Source organism: Natrix helvetica, assembly GCF_964273705.1.
Source record: "Natrix helvetica genome assembly, chromosome: 1".
NCBI classification, from domain to species: Eukaryota; Metazoa; Chordata; class Lepidosauria; order Squamata; family Natricidae; genus Natrix; species Natrix helvetica.
The window spans coordinates 249463325-249481719 of record NC_138548.1 but is presented as its reverse complement, the minus strand read 5'-3'; the positions used below and the strand labels follow the sequence as shown (position 1 = coordinate 249481719).

Genomic DNA, 18395 nt, shown 5'->3' with positions numbered 1-18395 from the left:
CGCTCTTCTACTAACCACATTTACGATGCCACTTGGACACAGTTCTCTGTTTGGTGTCATAGACAAGGCATTACTCCTTTACAGGCTTCTATTCCTAATATTCTACAGTTTCTGCAACGTGGGCTAGATCTAGGACTCTCGCCAAATACCCTCCATCGGCAGGTTGAGGCCCTGTCCTCCGTTCTGTCACTAGCTTCCATTCAGCCCCTTTCTCATGATCCACTTATCCATCGCTTTTTGAGGGGTGCCGCAAACATCAAACCGCTTACAATACACAGGTTCCCGACTTGGGATGTCTCCAAAGTCCTGGACGCTTTAACTCAGACTCCCTTTGAGCCCTTACATTCTGTATCCTTATATGACTTAACCTTAAAAGTGGTTTTTCTTGTAGCCATAACCTCGGCGAGGCGTATTTCCGAGTTGGTGACGTCCATCAGACAAGATTTATGCATTTTTCATACAGATAAGGTCGTCCTCCGCCTTGATCCAGCTTTTGTACCTAAGGTAAATTCTGTATTCCACAGAGGCCAGGAACTGGTGCTTCCCGACTTTTGTCCTCAACCATCTCATCGGCTGGAGCGTAAGTGGCATTACCTTGATGTGCGACGTGCTCTATGTGTTTATATTAAACAAACTGCCAGTTTCAGGTGTTCTGAGGCTCTTTTCGTGAAGTTCCAGCTGGGAGGTAAGAAAGGCTTCAAGGCCTCTTCTTCTGACATTGGTTGTTGGGTGCGAGCTGCTATTTCTAGAGCCTACTCCGCCCTACCCCTGCCTGTTCCGCCTAATATCACTGCACACTCCACTCGCAGCGCGGCCACCTCTGCTGCCTGGTCATCTCAAGCTTCATTAGAGGAAATTTGCCAAGTGGCCACGTGGACTTCGATTTCTCCATTCGTCCGCCATTACAAGCTCGACAGATATGCCTCAGCTGATGCTTCATTCGGACAGCGCGTGTTGCAGCGAGTTGTTTCTACTTAAGATTATTAAATTCTTTCAGGACCCTCCCGATGGGCCAGATTGGGCTTTGGTATGTCCCATGCCTGGATGATGTCTCCACCTTCTAGGAGAATGGACGTTGGTTACTTACCTGATACGCCCTTTCTCGGGACGGTGGAGATATCATCCAGCCCCACCCTTTCTTTATGCCTTACACCTGGATTTGTCTTTTCTTACCTTGAGGAGAGATAATATCTATCATCTGAGACTGTTTAGACAGCGGTCTACAAGTCACTCCTTCGTCTAATCTGGGTAGGAGGAGCCTCATGGGCGTATCTTTAATGCTTGTAGACCCAGTTAGATTGGATCCTGATGGAGTCATACCCATGCCTGGATGATGTCTCCACCGTCCCGAGAAAGGTCGTATCAGGTAAGTAACCAACGCCCATTTTCAACTTCAGTCAACTTAAATTACAACAGAAAGGCAGGTGTTGATTCATTATTAGAAAAAGCTTTTCAACAATAAAAGTGGTGTAATCAATCACTAGGGGGAAATGGTGGGTTCTTTTTCATAGTATACAGATAGTACTTGACTTACAACAGTTCACTCAGTGATCTTTCAAAGTTACGACGACAGTAAAAAAGTGAATTGTGACCATTTGGCAGATTTATGACCATTGCAGCATCTCCATGGTCACGTGATTTTCAGATGCTTGACAACATTTAAGATGGTGGCAGAGTCCCTGGATCGTGTGATCCCCTTTCCCGACCTTTTGGCAAGCAACGTCAATGGGGAAGCAGGTTCACTTAACAACCGGGTTACTAATTTAACAACTGAAACAATTCACTTAACAAATGTGGCAAGAAAAGTCTTAAAATGGGGCAAAACTTAACTTTAAAAATTTCTCACTTTGCAGCATAAATTCTGGACTGAATTGTGGTTGTAAGTTGAGGACTATCTTTAATTTTATGATTCTGTAGTAGTGTAAAATATAGGTGGAGAATTAAAATGCCCTTTGTTTTTTATTATTCATATGAAATCTGTCGAGCACAATGATTTTACAGCTTTCATGTGGCAGTATATGAATGTCTATATGGATTGTAGACTTTGTTGCTGGCCTGATCAGGGGCATCAGGGGGACAGGAGGGTAATCAATGGTGACAAACTGGTAGGCATAACTGGGGTTATCAAAGCCTCACCTCTTTGTATGGTATGCATGCAACTCACATTAAAAAGGAGCAGGGCTTTGATCACTTGATTCTACCAATCACTTTGACACTGTCGATTTTCTCTACTGACGCCCCTGGCTCTGATGTCCGTAATCAGGGAATGGGCTATTGAATAATAAATTAACATCGTTATTAGCAATCAGGTCTCACCAAAGCTGAAAAGGTGTTGAATGCTAAAAGCATGCTATTTGATGCTAATACTAAAGAGAAATACTGTGCAGCTGGACATGAGAATTCTGTTCACATGCATTGTGGTTTAGTGTTTCTGCAGAATGCAAAATCTCAGATCCAGAGAACCTGACTTGCTTCTCAGAATGTTGTCTATGGAGATTCTCAAGTCATCCAGGTCATGGTTATCCCAAAGGTGCTTTTTTTCAAGAGGCAACTGGACCTTCTGTTTTTTCTTTGAAGATGTTTTGCTTCTCATCCAAGAAGCTTCCTCAGCTCTTCTTCCCACAATCCAGTCAGAGCTGAAGAAGCTTCTTGAACGAGAAGCGAAGCGTCATTAAAGAAAAAACAAAGTCCAGTTGCCTCTTGAAAAAAAGCACCTTTGCGATTCTCAGAGTGTTGCGTTTGTATGTTGCAATAATGCTGCCAGAAAGAGTTATCGGCTTTGCCAGTTCTGTGTTTCAGTCTGTGTTCTTCTACAGGCAATCAATGATGCCTGAGCTGAGAATATTAATTATTTGGGTGATGGAGAGTAGTGGTGGGGTGCAAAACTTCCTGAATCAGGATTGAGGTCGCCCCCTTGTTTCTAGCCTTTTCAGCATGATGAAGAGTGAAAAGTTGTGCAAGGCTTTTAATTCTGCAACTTACCGTATTTTGGGGAGTATAAGACGCACTAGAGTATAAGACCCACCTTAGTTTTGGGGGAGGAAAATAGGGGAAAAAAATCCTGCCTACCAGGTATTCATCTGGGTAGCGTTCTTAGTCTGGTCAGCTTCAGCACATAAGTTTGCCGGTTTTGCGCGTGTACCTGGTTGGGGATAAAAAACAGCTTCTAAAGCACAACTGATTGTTGGAGACAGAAGTAATGAGAAAAGCAAACAAAGCACAGAAGATCACTTCACTCACTAGTGCCTCATTAGGGCTGAAAAAGGAACTTCTAAAGCACAGCTGATTGTTGGGGAGAGAAGCAATGAGAAAAGTAAACAAAGCACAGAAGATCACTCACTAGCGCCTCATTAGGGCTGAAAAAGGAACTTCTAAAGCACAGCTGATTGTTGGAGAGAGAAGCAATGAGAAAAGTAAACAAAGCACAGAAGATCACTTCACTCATTAGCGCCTCATTGGGGCTGAAAAACAGCTTCGGAAAAAGCTACATTCGGAGTATAAGACACACCCAAATTTCCAACCTCTTTTAGGGGGGTAAAAAGTGTGTCTTATACTCTGAAAAATACGCTATGTGTACTATCCCATATTAGTAGGTGATTGTGCAGGACAGAAAACTTGGTTAGTTATGGCTTGATAGACGTGGTTTGTAAATTTCACGGGCTAATGGCATAAAGAACGACTTTTTGTGGTAACTGACATTCTACACCTCTCTTATAAGTTAGCCTCCCATGTTAATTTTTGTATGGCATGCCTTTTAAGAGGTGGATTTCATTATTATTTTTTAAATTCCACAATACTTCTTTTATAAACCACTTCAGGAATGTGTGCTATGAGAAGCAGCATATAAATTCTTTTGTCAAAAAAAAATCAGTAACAAGCTTCTTTCCTGTCATATCTGCAACCTCAGGAAAATTTACCTTTGAATGTAAATTGTTGAGATGATAAAAAAATTGACCTGTTTCAGATTGTTTCTCAACAGTTGAGAAACTGTTTTTGTGAACTTGGGAAGTACTTGGCACGTTCCAATCATGATTAGAAAGAGAGGCTTGTAAACTTAATGTTCTTTAAAGGGCATTACTGTGGTTGTGAGAAAGTATGTTAAGAAAGAGTTACTTACCTGTGGTAAGATGGGTAGCCAATAAATTGGATACATAAATAAATAAGACGGTTGATCCCGTCATCTCCCAGTGCTCAATCCTACAGAAAACTACTGTCTTGTAGTCTTGTTTGCAAGGAGTAGCTGGACTACTTGTACAGGCGATCTCCTGTCCTCTCCTTTTCTGGAGAAGTTCTGTCTAATCTATCATAGAGAAGGACTACAGGTAGCCCTTGACTTACGGCCACAATGGAGCCCAAAACGTCTGTTCCTAAGCAAGACAGTTGTTAAATGACTTTGATGACCTTTTTTGCCACAGTTGTTAAATAAACCACTGTAATTGTTAAATAAATCTGGCTTCCCCCATTGACTTTGTCAGAAGCCAGCTAGGAAGGTTACAAATGGTGATCCCATGACCCCGGGGACAATGCAGCTGTCATAAATGCATTGCTAAGCGCCCCTCTTTTCCTGTACACCGCTTGGAGAGTCCAAGCAATGGGTTAATTCAGTCTGCTTGCCCTTAGGACTGAGGAACTATTTTTCCTTAAGCCACACCTCCTCCTGGTGTGCTCAATCCCCCAGAATTCTTCCTCAGTCAGCCCGTTTGGACGTAATTAGTTGGAGCTCTGAGCTAAATTAATCCTTTTTTTGGCTTGGACTCTCTATTTGCGTTTAAATTCTATTTCCTAATATTCCCCAACCTTGTGAGACGTTTCTCTCTTCAATTCTGCGACTTTCTCCAGTAGAAATTGCATTTGAAGGCCAGGAGGTAAGCTGGAAGGTGGTGGGGGGGTGCCCCTCAGCCGATCCTCATGGGACGGCTTCGGAGGCCTGCCGCTTGTCGTTTAAAACGGCGCGGCTGCAGCGGCGAGGTCCCTAAGTTCCCAGGCCCCCCGTTTGTTGTTTTAGACGAAGTATTTTTCGTTCCCGGCCTGCTAGAAGACCTCGACCGCAGGGAGGAGTGGGCGATCGTCGCCATTCGAGGCGCGTTCGCTCCTCGCTCTCCCTTAGCCCCACGCTGTTGCGGCGGCCATTTTAGGCGCCAAAATAGCGCGCCCAGCCATGGCCGCCATTTTGCATCAGCCGCGTTATCAGGAGGCCGCTGGAGGTGGCAGGGCCTAGCAAGGGTTTCTCGGGCTAGGATCGCCACCTTCGTTTTTTTGTCTATTTTTGCGAGCGGCGCTGGTTCCTGTGCCATTCCAACGGTCATCATACCGGCTCAGGGAGGAGGCCTTAAGTAAGCGCAGGCCAAAGCTTTTTGATAGTCATTCTCCTCCCTGCTTCTCCTGCAGAGCCTTGCACCTCGGTGCAGGCTCCAATCCTACCCCTGGGCTTCCGACTGGTATTAAGCATGGGATGATTTCTTACGTATTGATTCAATTACTGTGCATATGCCAATTTTAACGAATCTTTTCGTTTTGTTTCCCATTGCAGCAACCAGTCTATCTCTATCCTTCTGCCTTATCATAGCCTTGCTCCATCTTGTGTGGTCATTGACTATGGATCTGCCCAGTCCCCCCGATTCCCAAGATACTAGGCCGAGCCTCTCGCAGGCCCCTAGCAAGGGTTCCTCCTCATCGGGGAGTGGGGGTGCGGGCAAGAGTGGTGGGGGTAGCTCTGGGAAACAGCGTTCCAGGACCCCCTCTGTGGCTGAGGCCAAGGATGCTGAAAGGCGCCAGCGGGCCCTTGACAAGCAATTTGAGAAGGCCAGACGCCAGGCAGACAGGGAGCAGTCCCTCTCAGGAATCCCTCCCTCCCGGGTAGAGCTCCAGATGGTCCTCGCCGAGGAGGTGGAGTCCCAGGACCTATCCCCAAATAGGTCATTTGCAGAGCCGGCTTCCCCGGCGCCCTCTTGGGCCTGTGAGCAGGCCCCTCCCCCTGGGGATGCTAGCATAGACGATATGCAGGGTGAGGCTTCACCCCCCCTAGAGGAGGGTTTGGATCCTGATTCTGACTCTGAGGAGTTATCGCCCCGCATGCAGGAACTAATGGCCCGTGCCATTGCCAAGGGCATCACGGAGGCCATGAAATTTAAGAGTCCCACTGCAGTGGCCCCTAAGGGCCCCAAACCCGATCAGGCAGCTCCCCCTCCAAGCAAGCGTGCTCGCCATCCTTCCCTGGAATCCTCGGTGGTCAGCGAGGCCTCTGCCATTGAGGACCCTGACCCGGAGGTGCTAGGTCTCTCGGACGACGAGGACCTCCCCCCTGAAGCGCCCGCCTTTGCGGGTCTGTTCAAGCCCAGCCTTTTCAAATCTGTCCTTCACAAGGTCAAGGCTGCCACCAGGGTGGGGATCAAGCCCAAACCGACCGCGCCGGCGGCGGATGCCACTCCGGCTAATCCCAATGCGGTCATGTTTGATGTCCCAGCGCCCCAGCAAGAGCTGGTTCCGGTCCCGGGGCTGTTTCTTGACCTAATCCAGCGCCAGTGGGCTCAGCCAGCCACGCAGTCCTCTCCCAGTGGGGTAGATAGGAAGCTTTATACTATGGAGCCAGTGCTGGAGGACCTTCTGGCCCTGCCCACTGTCGACCCGCCCATCGCTGCGCTCACCCCCAACTCCTCCCTACTGGCCGACCTCCTGGAAGGCCTTAAGGCGGAGGACAAGAAGGCGGAAAAGGCGTGCCACAAAACCCACCTGGCGGCTGCCTGGGCCATCAGGGCCTCTTCATCCGCCTCCTTTTTTAATAGGGCTTCTGTGATCTGGCTGCGCGAGCTCCTAACCAAGCTCCCGGCGGGAGACGTCCGTCTCCACCAGGACGTGTCAAAAATAATCGCGGCCTCCCAGTATGCCGCTGATGCATCCCTTAATGCCACAAAATTTGCCTCCAGGGCGCTCGGCTCTAATATAACTTCTCGTCGGCTGATCTGGCTCCGACATTGGCAAGCGGACCAGAAAAACAAGTGGAAACTGGCTTCCGCCCCCTTTAAGGGGTCCAAATTATTTGGCGAGTCCCTGGATCCTCTCCTCATCGAGTCCAAGGACAAGAGGAAGATCCTACCTTCTCTAAACAAAAAGCAGGAACGTAAGGCCGCTCCCTATCCTAGGAGGCAGTCCTTTCGTGCCTCCGAGCCTTCTACCTCTGCCTCTTCCTTCTCTCCCTCCAATAGGTCCTTCGGCCAGCAGGGAGACAGATCCCAGGACAGGGCGCCCTTTCGGGACAGAGGCAGGCAGCAGTTCGGCTTCCGCAAGTATAACCGCGGTGGGGCCTCCAACAGGCCGTTCCGTAAGTCAAAGTGACTGCCCGGGCTTCGCGCCCATCGGGGGTCGCCTCCAGCTGTTTGCCTCCCATTGGGCTCAGAACACCGAGGATGCTTGGGTTCTGCAGACAGTCAGGGAAGGCCTCTCTCTGGAGTTCCTGTCCCTCCCCCCCCGGACCTTCATCCGGTGCCCTGTCCCATCCTGCCCCCAAAAGAGGGAGCGTATGGACCAGGAGGTCAGTCATCTCCTAGACATCAGGGCAGTGGAACCAGTTCCCCAGGGCGAAGAGGGGAGGGGGTTTTACTCCATCCTCTTCCTGGTGCCAAAGAACTCGGGGGGGTGGAGAGCCATCTTGGACCTCAAAAACCTCAACTGGCACATCGCCTACCGGAGGTTCAAGATGCAGTCCCTGCAGACTATTCTGGCGGGGATCCGACAGGGGGATCTACTCACATCTATAGATCTCAAAGAGGCATACCTCCACGTCCCCATCCGTCCTCAGCACAGGAAGTTCCTGCGCTTCTATTACGCGGGTCGCCACTTCCAGTACAAAGCTCTTCCATTCGGCCTCTCGTCCGCTCCTCGGACGTTTACCAAAGTGCTGGCAGTAGTGGCGGCCCAGCTAAGACGCAGGCCCATAAGGCTCCAGTGCTACCTGGACGACATACTTATCCAGTCGTCGTCCAGGCAGCAGGCCCTACGGGATCTCCAAACCACTATGAGATCCCTCAGAAATCACGGCTTCACTCTAAACATAGAGAAGAGCCATCTCACTCCAACGAACAGACTTGTACACCTGGGGGCGGTGATAGATACCAACTTGTGCAGGGTTTTCCTCTCCCGAGACAGGTTGGCCGGTCTAAGGTCCATGACCCACAAGGTGTTGAGCTTGAGGCAGGCTCCAGTGGTCCTTCTGTCGCAGCTGCTGGGAAAAATGATCTCCTGCATTTCCATCGTGCCGTGGGCCCGCCTGCATTCCAGGGCTCTTCAGTGGCTGCTGCTGCCGCACCAGAGGGCATCCAGGAGCAACTCTACCAGGCCGATTCGAGTTACGCCGGACGTAAAGAGGTCTCTCCGCTGGTGGGTGTCTCCGGCCATCCTCAAGGGCCACCTATTCAAGGAGCCCGAGAGGTTAATCATCACCACAGACGCCAGCCTCTCCGGCTGGGGAGCCCACATGGGGTCCCTGGTTGTTCAGGGCAAGTGGTCCCAAGTGGAAACCAGCTACAGCATCAACCTGCTGGAACTGAGAGCTGCTCGCCTGGCCCTGCGCCATTTCAGCCGGTCCATCCATCGTCAACATGTGCTTCTGATGACGGACAATGTGGCCACCAAGGCCCACATCAACCGCCAGGGCGGCACCAGATCCAGAGCACTGATGAGAGAGGCGGAGTCCCTGGGCCGCTGGGCGAGCGCCATCTGGAATCTCTTCGCTCCGACCATATCTCCGGAGTGGACAACACACAGGCAGACTGGCTGAGCAGGACGACCATAGATCCTGCGGAGTGGAAACTGGACCCTCGCCTGTTCCACCAGATGTCCGACAGATTCGGGACTCCGGCTGTAGACCTGTTTGCGTCCAGGGACAACAAGCAGCTCGACCGCTTCTACTCCCGGTTCTTCACCCCGGGGGCGGAGGGGACAGACGCACTGCGTTGCAAGTGGCCCCGCGAGCTACTGTATGCCTTCCCTCCCCTGCCTCTCCTTCCTCAATTCATTTCCAAAGTCATCGCAGAGGGAGCAGAGGTCCTTCTCGTGGCCCCGCATTGGCCCCGCAGGTCGTGGTTCGCCGACCTTGTCCACCTGTCGGTGTCTCCTCCGTGGCGCATTCCTCCGGACCAGATCTCCCTCAGCCAGGGGGCCGTGATTCATCCAGAGCCCCAGTGGCTCCAGTTGGCCGTCTGGCACTTGAGGGGGACCAACTAAAAGGCCAAGGCCTGTCGGAGGAGGTAGTGAACACCATTCAGGCGGCGAGACGCCCTTCAACCACCAGGATTTATGATGCGTCCTGGGCCGCCTTCGCCAAGTGGTGTGAGGAGCTGCTCATCGAGCCGACGACCGCGCCTGTTTCCAGAGTGCTTGACTTCCTTCAAGCGGGACTCAACAAGGGCCTGGCCCCGAACACCCTTCGACGCCAAGTGGCGGCTTTGTCTACTGTCTGGTCAGGCGACCACCTTTTGCCTCTCAGCAAAATCCCGAAGGTGCGTCTTTTTCTCAAGGGCGCCTCTAACCTTCGCCCTCCCACCGTTCATCGCTACCCTACTTGGCAGCTGTCCGTGGTCCTGCGGGCCCTCTCTGGCCCTCCATTCGAGCCTCTACGCACTACTTCTCTTCGATTCCTGATGCTGAAGACGGCCTTCTTGATTGCCATCACGTCAGCTCGCCGGATTTCGGAGCTGGCGGCTCTTTCTGTTCGCCAGGATCTGTGCGTCATCCACCCTGACAGGGTCATTTTGAGGCTGGACCCGACCTTTACCCCCAAAGTAAACTCATGGTTCCATAGAGCGCAAGACATTGTGTTGCCAAATTTTTGTCCTCATCCGTCGCATCCCAGAGAGCGATCCTGGCACAATCTTGATGTCAGGAGGGCCCTGAAGGTCTACATCGCTCGTACTGCGGAATTCAGGAAGTCAGAGGCTCTTTTCCTCTCCTTCCAGCCCGGTTCCCTAGGGAAGAAGGTCACTTCCTCCACAATTGGCAGGTGGCTTCGTGCTTGCATTGCGACTGCCTATGAAAGTCAATCCAAGGCCGTTCCGCGCGGCATCACTGCACACTCCACACGAAGTGCTGCTACCTCAGCGGCCTGGGCCACCCAGGCCTCGATCCTGGACATCTGCAGGGCCGCTACGTGGTCCTCTCCTTCTCCATTTGTGCGACACTATAAATTGGACGTTTTCGCCTCGGCTGAGGCGTCCTTCGGCAGGCGTGTGCTCCAGGCGGTTGTGTCAGAGACCGAATCCCGGGAGCCTTCTTCTGCCCGCCCAGATGGGCAATAACTTTGGTATGTCCCATTGCTTGGACTCTCCAAGCGGTGTACAGGAAAATGACCATTGGCTTACCTGAAGGGTCCTTTTCTGTACACCGCGGGAGAGTCCAACCCACCCTGGCTCTCAAGGCCGGGATTCGGGTTCCTCGTGTCAACAGTACATCATCTTGGACGCTTCGCTCCGTCCGCACGAACTGACTCCTTCTAAGAATTCTGGGGGATTGAGCACACCAGGAGGAGGTGTGGCTTAAGGAAAAATAGTTCCTCAGTCCTAAGGGCAAGCAGACTGAATTAACCCATTGCTTGGACTCTCCCGCGGTGTACAGAAAAGGACCCTTCAGGTAAGCCAATGGTCATTTTGATCATGTGCCCATGGGGGTGCTGCAACAGTTGTAAGTGTGAAAACCAGTCATAAGTCTCTTTGTACACTGCTGTTGTAACTTCGAACGGTCACTAAATGAATACTTTTAAGTTGAACACTATCTGTAGGCCAGCAACACCAGAAGCCAGTCAGTGGCCTCTTTCCAGCTCACCAATAGGGTACTGCAGAAAACGTTAATTGGTGAATGTCTCATCCTGAGCTGCTCAGTTCTCAGAGCAAGAAAAACACAATCCATTTTTCCCCTGCTTCATTTAGAAAGAAAATTGAGTTAATTAGCTGCTCTGATATGTCCAAAATGTACTCCGTGCATTTGTCTATAAATGTCTATGTTTGCTTGTTATAAATGAGAGACCATCATTCTCCCATTCCTTTGTAGCACTTAAAAGCTTCCTGGAAGTTGTGATGATGAAAGACAGAATGCTGGTAATTGTACAATCAAATGATTTCCCCAGCGACTGTAATAGGGGTTGCGTTTTTTTTATAGTGGAGATAAGAGCCTAAATCAGGGATGTGCAACCTTTTGACTTGCCTGGGCCACACTGAATGAAGAGGAATTGTCTTGGGCCACATATAAAATATGTAGTTGATGGATAGAAATCACACATTCACGTTAAAGGTTTACATTCTTGTGGGCCTGCGTTACTGGCTGTCCATGGCAACGTGTGGTGGGCCATGGGCTGGACTCTCTTGGTCTAAATAATGCCAACAGGCAAGGTGCCAAATATTGCTAGGGAGAGGGAGAGACTGACATCCCCTCCATACAGAAGGAATTGTTCATACACATATCCCAGACGTGAAGCAGTTCCCCCCCTCCCCTTTTTTAAAAAAGCAACTTGGGGACAGTGCAGTCAACTGGTCCCTGGCAGAGACAAAGAGGGAATAAAAAGGCCCCATACAAAATTTACTCTAACTTTACATAGGCTAATGGCATATTGAGGAACAGTTGTAAGGATCATCAAAGAGTCAAGCACCCAAAATCCATCCATTTTAATATGGAACCAGCAGAATGGTTTACACTTGCCTGGTTCTTTCCAAAGTAAAATTTTTAGAAGTTAATAGGAAGGGAGACTTGTGAAGCTATCAAGCAACCTTTACAGAGCCTTCTGCAGGATGCTGCACTTGTGTTGACAGTGTGGAAATGGGATGAGGGAAGAGTTGCCAATGGGAACGACAAAGAGCTCACAAATTCTGCAGAGCCTCAATGTTAGAAATGGAAAAGGTGTGTCAGTAAGAGAAATGATTTCAGCTGCACCATAGTTGAGCTAAAATTAATTAGCTTGGCTGCTGGTCAGTGATAGTGGCATGGAAACACAGCTCTGGAACAGAGGATTTGAAGAACAAGAACTGGCATGGAAACACCTTGTGTTTTGTTTTGATCTGGCCAATTCAGTTCCCTTCTTAGCAAAACACTTTATACACAGTATCAATTGACTTTAGGGAGCATAGTCAAGGTGAAGTTGACACAGGCAGGTGTGGTAGATACTACAAAGTGTTTTTTAGAGTCTAACTAGCTGATAACCCAGCATAGCCCGGATATGTATATATCCCAATCCTGTATTAGAGGGAGTCCCCTTGTGGAATAATGCGAAGACATTACCATGGCAACTCCACTGTGCTGTACAGTAGAAGCCATTGTAAGGCACAACAGGCTGTATCTTAACAGAACCTGAATCCAAAATGCACATTATCACTGTCAAAAGTACTGTGACTTGACACAATAGATAGAATTCAGTCGTTTTCATTTCAGTGGCCCAGGTGTTCCGGAGTTATGCTGGAACACAGACACACAGACACACACACACCGAGAGGTGTTAGGGGTGTCTTACCCCCACAGTATTTGTTTCCAGAGAGTAAGCCATCTGTGTACCAAGTTTGGTTGAAATTGCTTGAGGCGTTCCAGAATTATGCTGGAAAATACACACATGCACAAACATATTTATATATATATAGATAAGTAGGTTTTGGTATATTTTCATGGGTTGCTAGCCACTATCAGATTAATTGTTATTCTATAATTATTATTCTAAGTTACATTTGCATATAGTTTGGAGGAAGGAGATACAGAAACATAATTTGAGAAGAGGGTTGTAAAATGGGAGGTCAGAAATGTATGCAGCTACAGAATAGCATGGCTATTTTTCTAGAAATTTAAACAATATTGCTTCTCCAGTGTTTATTTTAATATTACTGCCTCTCTTAATTTAATCCATGCACCAATCCAATGGGGTACAGCTGTACTCCATTGTTTTTCACCGTGAAATGATTTCTAACATCATATAAGCCCTTGTGGATTGCTTTGCTTAAACTTTCCTTCTTCCCTGTTATTTTCCAGAGCACAGCAGCAAGAAATATGGGACCTAGAAGATGCAGAAATATTGCAAGATGTAAGAAATCGTGATTTGATTAGAAGAGCCATCATGAAGAGGTTAGGCTTCTCATAGAAATGTGGTTTTCTTCTGATAAAATGCCGTGGGGTTTCAAGCTTATCATTTCGGGATAGCAAGAGCCTGCAGCTAACTGACTTTGTTTGCTAAAACAGCCTTGCATGTTAAATTTTTGTGATCTTTCTATATGGTTAACTGCTACTGTTCTTGTTGCCAAGAGTGACCCATGTTTGTCCTTAATAATAATAATAATAATAAATATTTATTTCTTAGCCGCACCCTCTCCCGAAGGACTCGGGGCGGCGTACAATGAAACATATGAAATAAATATGGACAAAACAAACATATAACAGAGACATATACCGAGACATACACAAGGAGGAGGTCGGCTGATAAATAAAACAATTAAAATACAATATTTAAAACCCCTAGATAATTAAATATAATTAAAATACCCAGTAAAAGCCCGTCAGGAGCGATATGGTTAGATCAAAGTTGAGCCAGGCCAGCTGCTTGGAATAGGTGGGTCTTAAGCTTAATACGAAAGGAGCGGAGGTCAGAGGTATTCCTAATATCCGGAGGGAGGTCATTCCACAGGGCTGGGCCCGCCACAGAGAAGGCTCTACTCCTAGGCGCCGCCCCCCGACACTGTCTTGTGGACGGCACCTGGAGGAGGCCCTCTCTGTGCGAGCGGATTGGTCGCAGGGATGTATGGGGCAGAATACGATCCCGCAAGTAACTAGGTCCTGAGCCATGGAGCGCTTTAAAGATTATTATCAAAACCTTGAAACGCACCCTTAGAAATTGGTGATCAACAATTGTTTCTGTTAGAGTAAATACACAAATACGTTATGGAGGCAAGGCATGCTTTCAGTGTTCCGTAACTGATCTGATAGAAATCTACAGAATTATGCTTAATTACGCAATTCTATTTCATATTTACTCTCAGAATGCTCTGGGCATTTTTAAAGGCTGAAGCCACAGACCAGTTTCCAGTTTAAACTAAACAAACTAACAAGCAAACTAAAACTGGAGGAGAGGGAGAAGAAAAGGCAATTTTCAGGACCTAATCCAAAGCATAAACCTTTTGGCAATCAACCAACTGGTAAGAAAGGAAGGAAACTTCACTACGAAGCAGGAGATGTAGGAAGCAAACCAGTGGTGGGATTCTTTTTTAAAAAATTACCGGTTCTTGGCTTGGTGGATGTGGCAAGGGATACTGTAAAATCTCCATTCCCACCCCACTCCAGGGGAGTTTACTGCACAATCCCCATTTCCTCCCGACCAGCTGGGACTCGGGAGGCAGAGAATAGATGGGGGCGAGGCCAGCCAGAGGTGGTATTTACCGGTTCTCCGAACTACTCAAAATTTCCGCTACCGGTTCTCCAGAACTGGTCAGAACCTGCTGAATAACCACCTCTGAAGCAAACAGGGGTCAATTAAAAAGGACTTGGATGGCATATCCACTAACGCTGTAAGTATGAGCAACAAACAGGGCGAATTTAAAGTCCTAGTACATGAGGGCAGATATGACATTGTTGCCCTTACCCAAACTTGGAGGGGTGGAACCCATTTCCGGAATGTACTGCTAGAAGGATTTAAATTGTTCAAAAGAAACAAGACCTAAAAAAAGAGGAGATGGAGTTGCATTATATGTAAGAAATAATTATCCCTCTACAAGGATGAAAACCTTCATGAATGCATGTGAATTAATGTAAAAGGAATGACATTGCCATAAGTGTGTACCAAAAACCACCCAGCCAAAGACAGAAAATAGATGAACTTTCTGCTAATCAATTACTTAGGTGTTCAGGAAATATGCTACAATAATAATGGGAGACTTTTAACTATCCTGACATCAAAAGGGAGACAAACTCTGCACCAAGTGGGTGATCAAACAGGTTCCTGATGAATCTGGTAGACAGCTCTGTCACCCAAAAAGTAGAGGAAGGAACTAGAGGGACAACTATACTGAACTTCATTCTTAAATGGTTAAATATTCTGGTTGTTTACCTTGGTTTGAGATCACCACAGGTTTCATCTTCGCAAGTACAATGCAAGCAAATGCTGAATTTATTTGATTGTCTACTTAAAAATTAACCATTGTGTGTGGGGGGGGGGGGGAGATAACAAAATGTACCAGTGTGGTGGATTTTCATATTGCCTGTCTTTAGCCAATGCTTATAATAAAGGATGAGAGTTAAATCTAATAATTGCTATTTACCTGCAGGTCTTTTGATTTGAATTGTAGCAAGTATAACTTCCTCAGAAAATGTTATTGTGTCTGTGAATGCAGAACCCATATAGTTTTTGAACAATGAAATGCAAGTTTTACTCCTTTTCCTTGTTGTTTTATTTTCAGGAGAAACTCAACCAAAGATGTGTCTAGCCCCAAGGAGAAGGTAACAAGCATATCAGCATATCGTGTGTATTAAAATATCTTATTTGTCAGTTTGTTATTTCAGTGATAATGCTCAAATGACCACTTTGATGCATTAGTAACCATTTTTTTGGATTCTCTGCTATACCTCCTTTAGTATGTACCTCTAGCACTTACTGAAGAAATGAAGGACTTGGGTCCTCTCAGACCCTTGCATATAGGGCTGCATACAGATGCAATTGTACTTTTAAAAATGCATCAGGACAAGGTTCAGCAGTCCATCTGCGTTTAAAAGATTAAGGCCACTCTTTTTAAGACAGCAAAATCCATATTTTGGACAGAGGATGGCTGGTTTGAAAGAGGGGTCAAAGAGGCCATCTATGTCAAAACTGATCAGCCCCCGCTCAACAGAGGGAGAGGGCATACCTACCTCCAGTCTACCACACAGTCCTTTCAACAGTTCCAAGAAGGCTCCACACCCATTTGCACCACTCAGGTGACCCTGAGGACACAGATAAACCTCCAAGTCCTTCAGTGACCTTCTAAAAGGATGCAAATGACCAGCTGTCTGCAAGGAATATAAATCCTTCCATTCCCCACCATCCAATGAGAGCTAAAGAAACTTCTTGGATGAGAAGTGAAATGTCTTCAAAGAAAAAAGCAGAAAGTCCAGTTGCCTCTTGAAAAAACACCTTTGGAACAACTATGATCTGGGTGACTGAGAATCTCCATAGAGACAGGACAGAATGTACCTTTGTACTGCTAAGTTCGTTCAGGATCCCTGCATAAGAGAATTAGTCAAGGAGTTCTTTATTTTTCATATCCAAAGTTTAACGTGACATTATTTTAAGGCAAGAGTTCATTTTCAGCTAGCTTTTTCTTATGTGCTTTAATGATACTCTTCTCCATTTTACATGGATGAGATGCTTATTGCCCTTGATGGTTCTTTTAACAGCTATCCTTTTCCAGAAATCAAAGTCACATTGGTTATTTCCCAGTTCTTGGGAATTGAGGTGTCAAGCTTGAAAAAAGTTTCTTTTTTTATTGTAGGAGCTGCGATTAAGATTATTGTTTGCAGTTGAATAATATCAGTCTTATCTCTGTGTTAATTAAGCAGATTAATTAACTTTAAGTATGGGTACGGCTTGGCCTAGGCTTGATAACTATTGTCCTTATAAATTTTAACAAACAGTGAAGGCCAATGATTACTTCTCACATATAAGAAAACTTTCCAAGTAGCAGTGGATACCTACCTTCTTAACTTCATACAAAAGTGAAATAATTCGTTGGGTGTATTGGTGTATTGCATGATCTTTCCAATGTGATTTATTCAAAAAATATGGTACAGCACAATGAGTCTAGAATCAATAAAACAGTTAATAAATCAGTGCTATTGTTCCTGTACATTTTTACATGATTTAAACACATTTGGAATATTCTAGCACCCGGTACTGCTTCTGTATAATTTAAGTATGCAGTATACGTTCTGTTTATTTCTGCCTACTTTAAGTGCAGTAGGAGATTTCCAGAGATTAAAAACCAAACTCCTGGACAATCTCAAATACTTTGAATGTGTCAAAATGGAATCTTATCTTTTAAAAATTTGATCATTTTATTCTGAATCAAGAGTTGGGTTTTCTATTATTTACAGCAGAAATTGCATTTGGGGTACAGGTAATCCTCGAGTCACAACCAGAATTGAGCCCCAAATTTATGTTGCTAAGTGAGACATTTATTAAGTGGGTTTTGCCCCATTTTACGACTTTTCTTGCTACATTTGTCAAGTGAATTACTGCCATTGTTAAATTAGTCACACGGTTGCTACGGGGATCTGGTTTCCCCACTGACTTTGCTTGTCAGAAGGTCGCAAAAGAGATCACATAATCATACTGCAATTGTCATAAATGTGAGTCAGTTGCCAAGTTTCTGATCACATGGCTATATGGGGATGCTGGTCATAAGTGTGAAAAACAGTCACAACTCACTTTTTTCAATTCCATTATAACTTTAGACGGTTGCTAAACGAACTGTTGTAAGTCGAGGACTATTGAATTATAATATAGGTATGCTATAATATATTTGGGCCTGTTGTATGCACATTGCTCTGAATGGCCAGTGAAAGTGGTCTTTCCAAAAACTATAGATAGATTGCAATGTTTCCTGCCTTTCAAATTTACCCACTTCTAATCTCTCTCAGTCTAGATCATGCCTCTCATCATTAAAATCCAGAGTGAAGCACAATCCCACATTGGAGAAGCAGTTTGATTTTGATATCCCCGTGTTTATGTGGGAGCAGCACTTCACTCCTGAGACTTGGGGGAGACTGAAGGATCGCAGCGTCCCATATGGTTGGCGTGATGTGCCATATCCAGGTATAGACCCATATATAGAGCTTTAGTGGTGGAAGATGGGGCTTTGATGAACGTTTGTGTCTTGTTGGATCAAATTGTTTGATTATCGGCCTAACCTCATTGCTGCAACAGATGTCAAAAGGGTTAGCAGACAAACCAGTGTTCATGATTCACATAAATTTTCCAAGTGTTTTAAACTTTCCAAATTTACAAGACACAAGGCCAGGAGTTGCATATTATATATTTGCTTCAGGGCATCTCCATTCCCTTTTAGAGATTTTGACACTGAAGCACCTTGCCTTATTCAAAAAACAACAACATGTACTTAAAAAAAAAGATGCATATCAAAATATCAAAATTGATATTTTCATTTGAAATGATATCGACCACAGATGACTACTACCCCTGACATGCATTAAAGATTTAAACCGCTCTTTGTATTAAAGACGAAGTCTGTCATCATCTGTCTTTGAACGTGGATGTAGTTTTCTCTTAAAATAGAAGCCAGAGGGGAAGGGTTTCTCAACCTTGGCAAGTTTAAGCCGTGTGGATGACAATTCCCAGATTTTCCCAATCAGCATTAATCACATCTCAAAGTTGACAAGAAACACTGCACAGG

The 18395-nt window shown here is 46.3% G+C and overlaps 1 protein-coding gene across 5 annotated transcripts in view; it reads left to right on the top strand.

Annotated features, from left to right (window-relative positions):
* ST6GALNAC2 (ST6 N-acetylgalactosaminide alpha-2,6-sialyltransferase 2) overlaps positions 1-18395 on the top strand; it is a 57000-nt gene that overhangs the window by 25678 nt on the left and 12927 nt on the right. For all 5 annotated transcript variants that reach the window (XM_081938884.1, XM_081938885.1, XM_081938888.1 and 2 more), the window contains exons 2-4: positions 12994-13086; positions 15408-15447; positions 17623-17797. In XM_081938884.1, coding sequence (XP_081795010.1) covers positions 12994-13086; positions 15408-15447; positions 17623-17797 — 308 coding nt within the window. The remainder of the gene's footprint in view (positions 1-12993; positions 13087-15407; positions 15448-17622; positions 17798-18395) is intronic.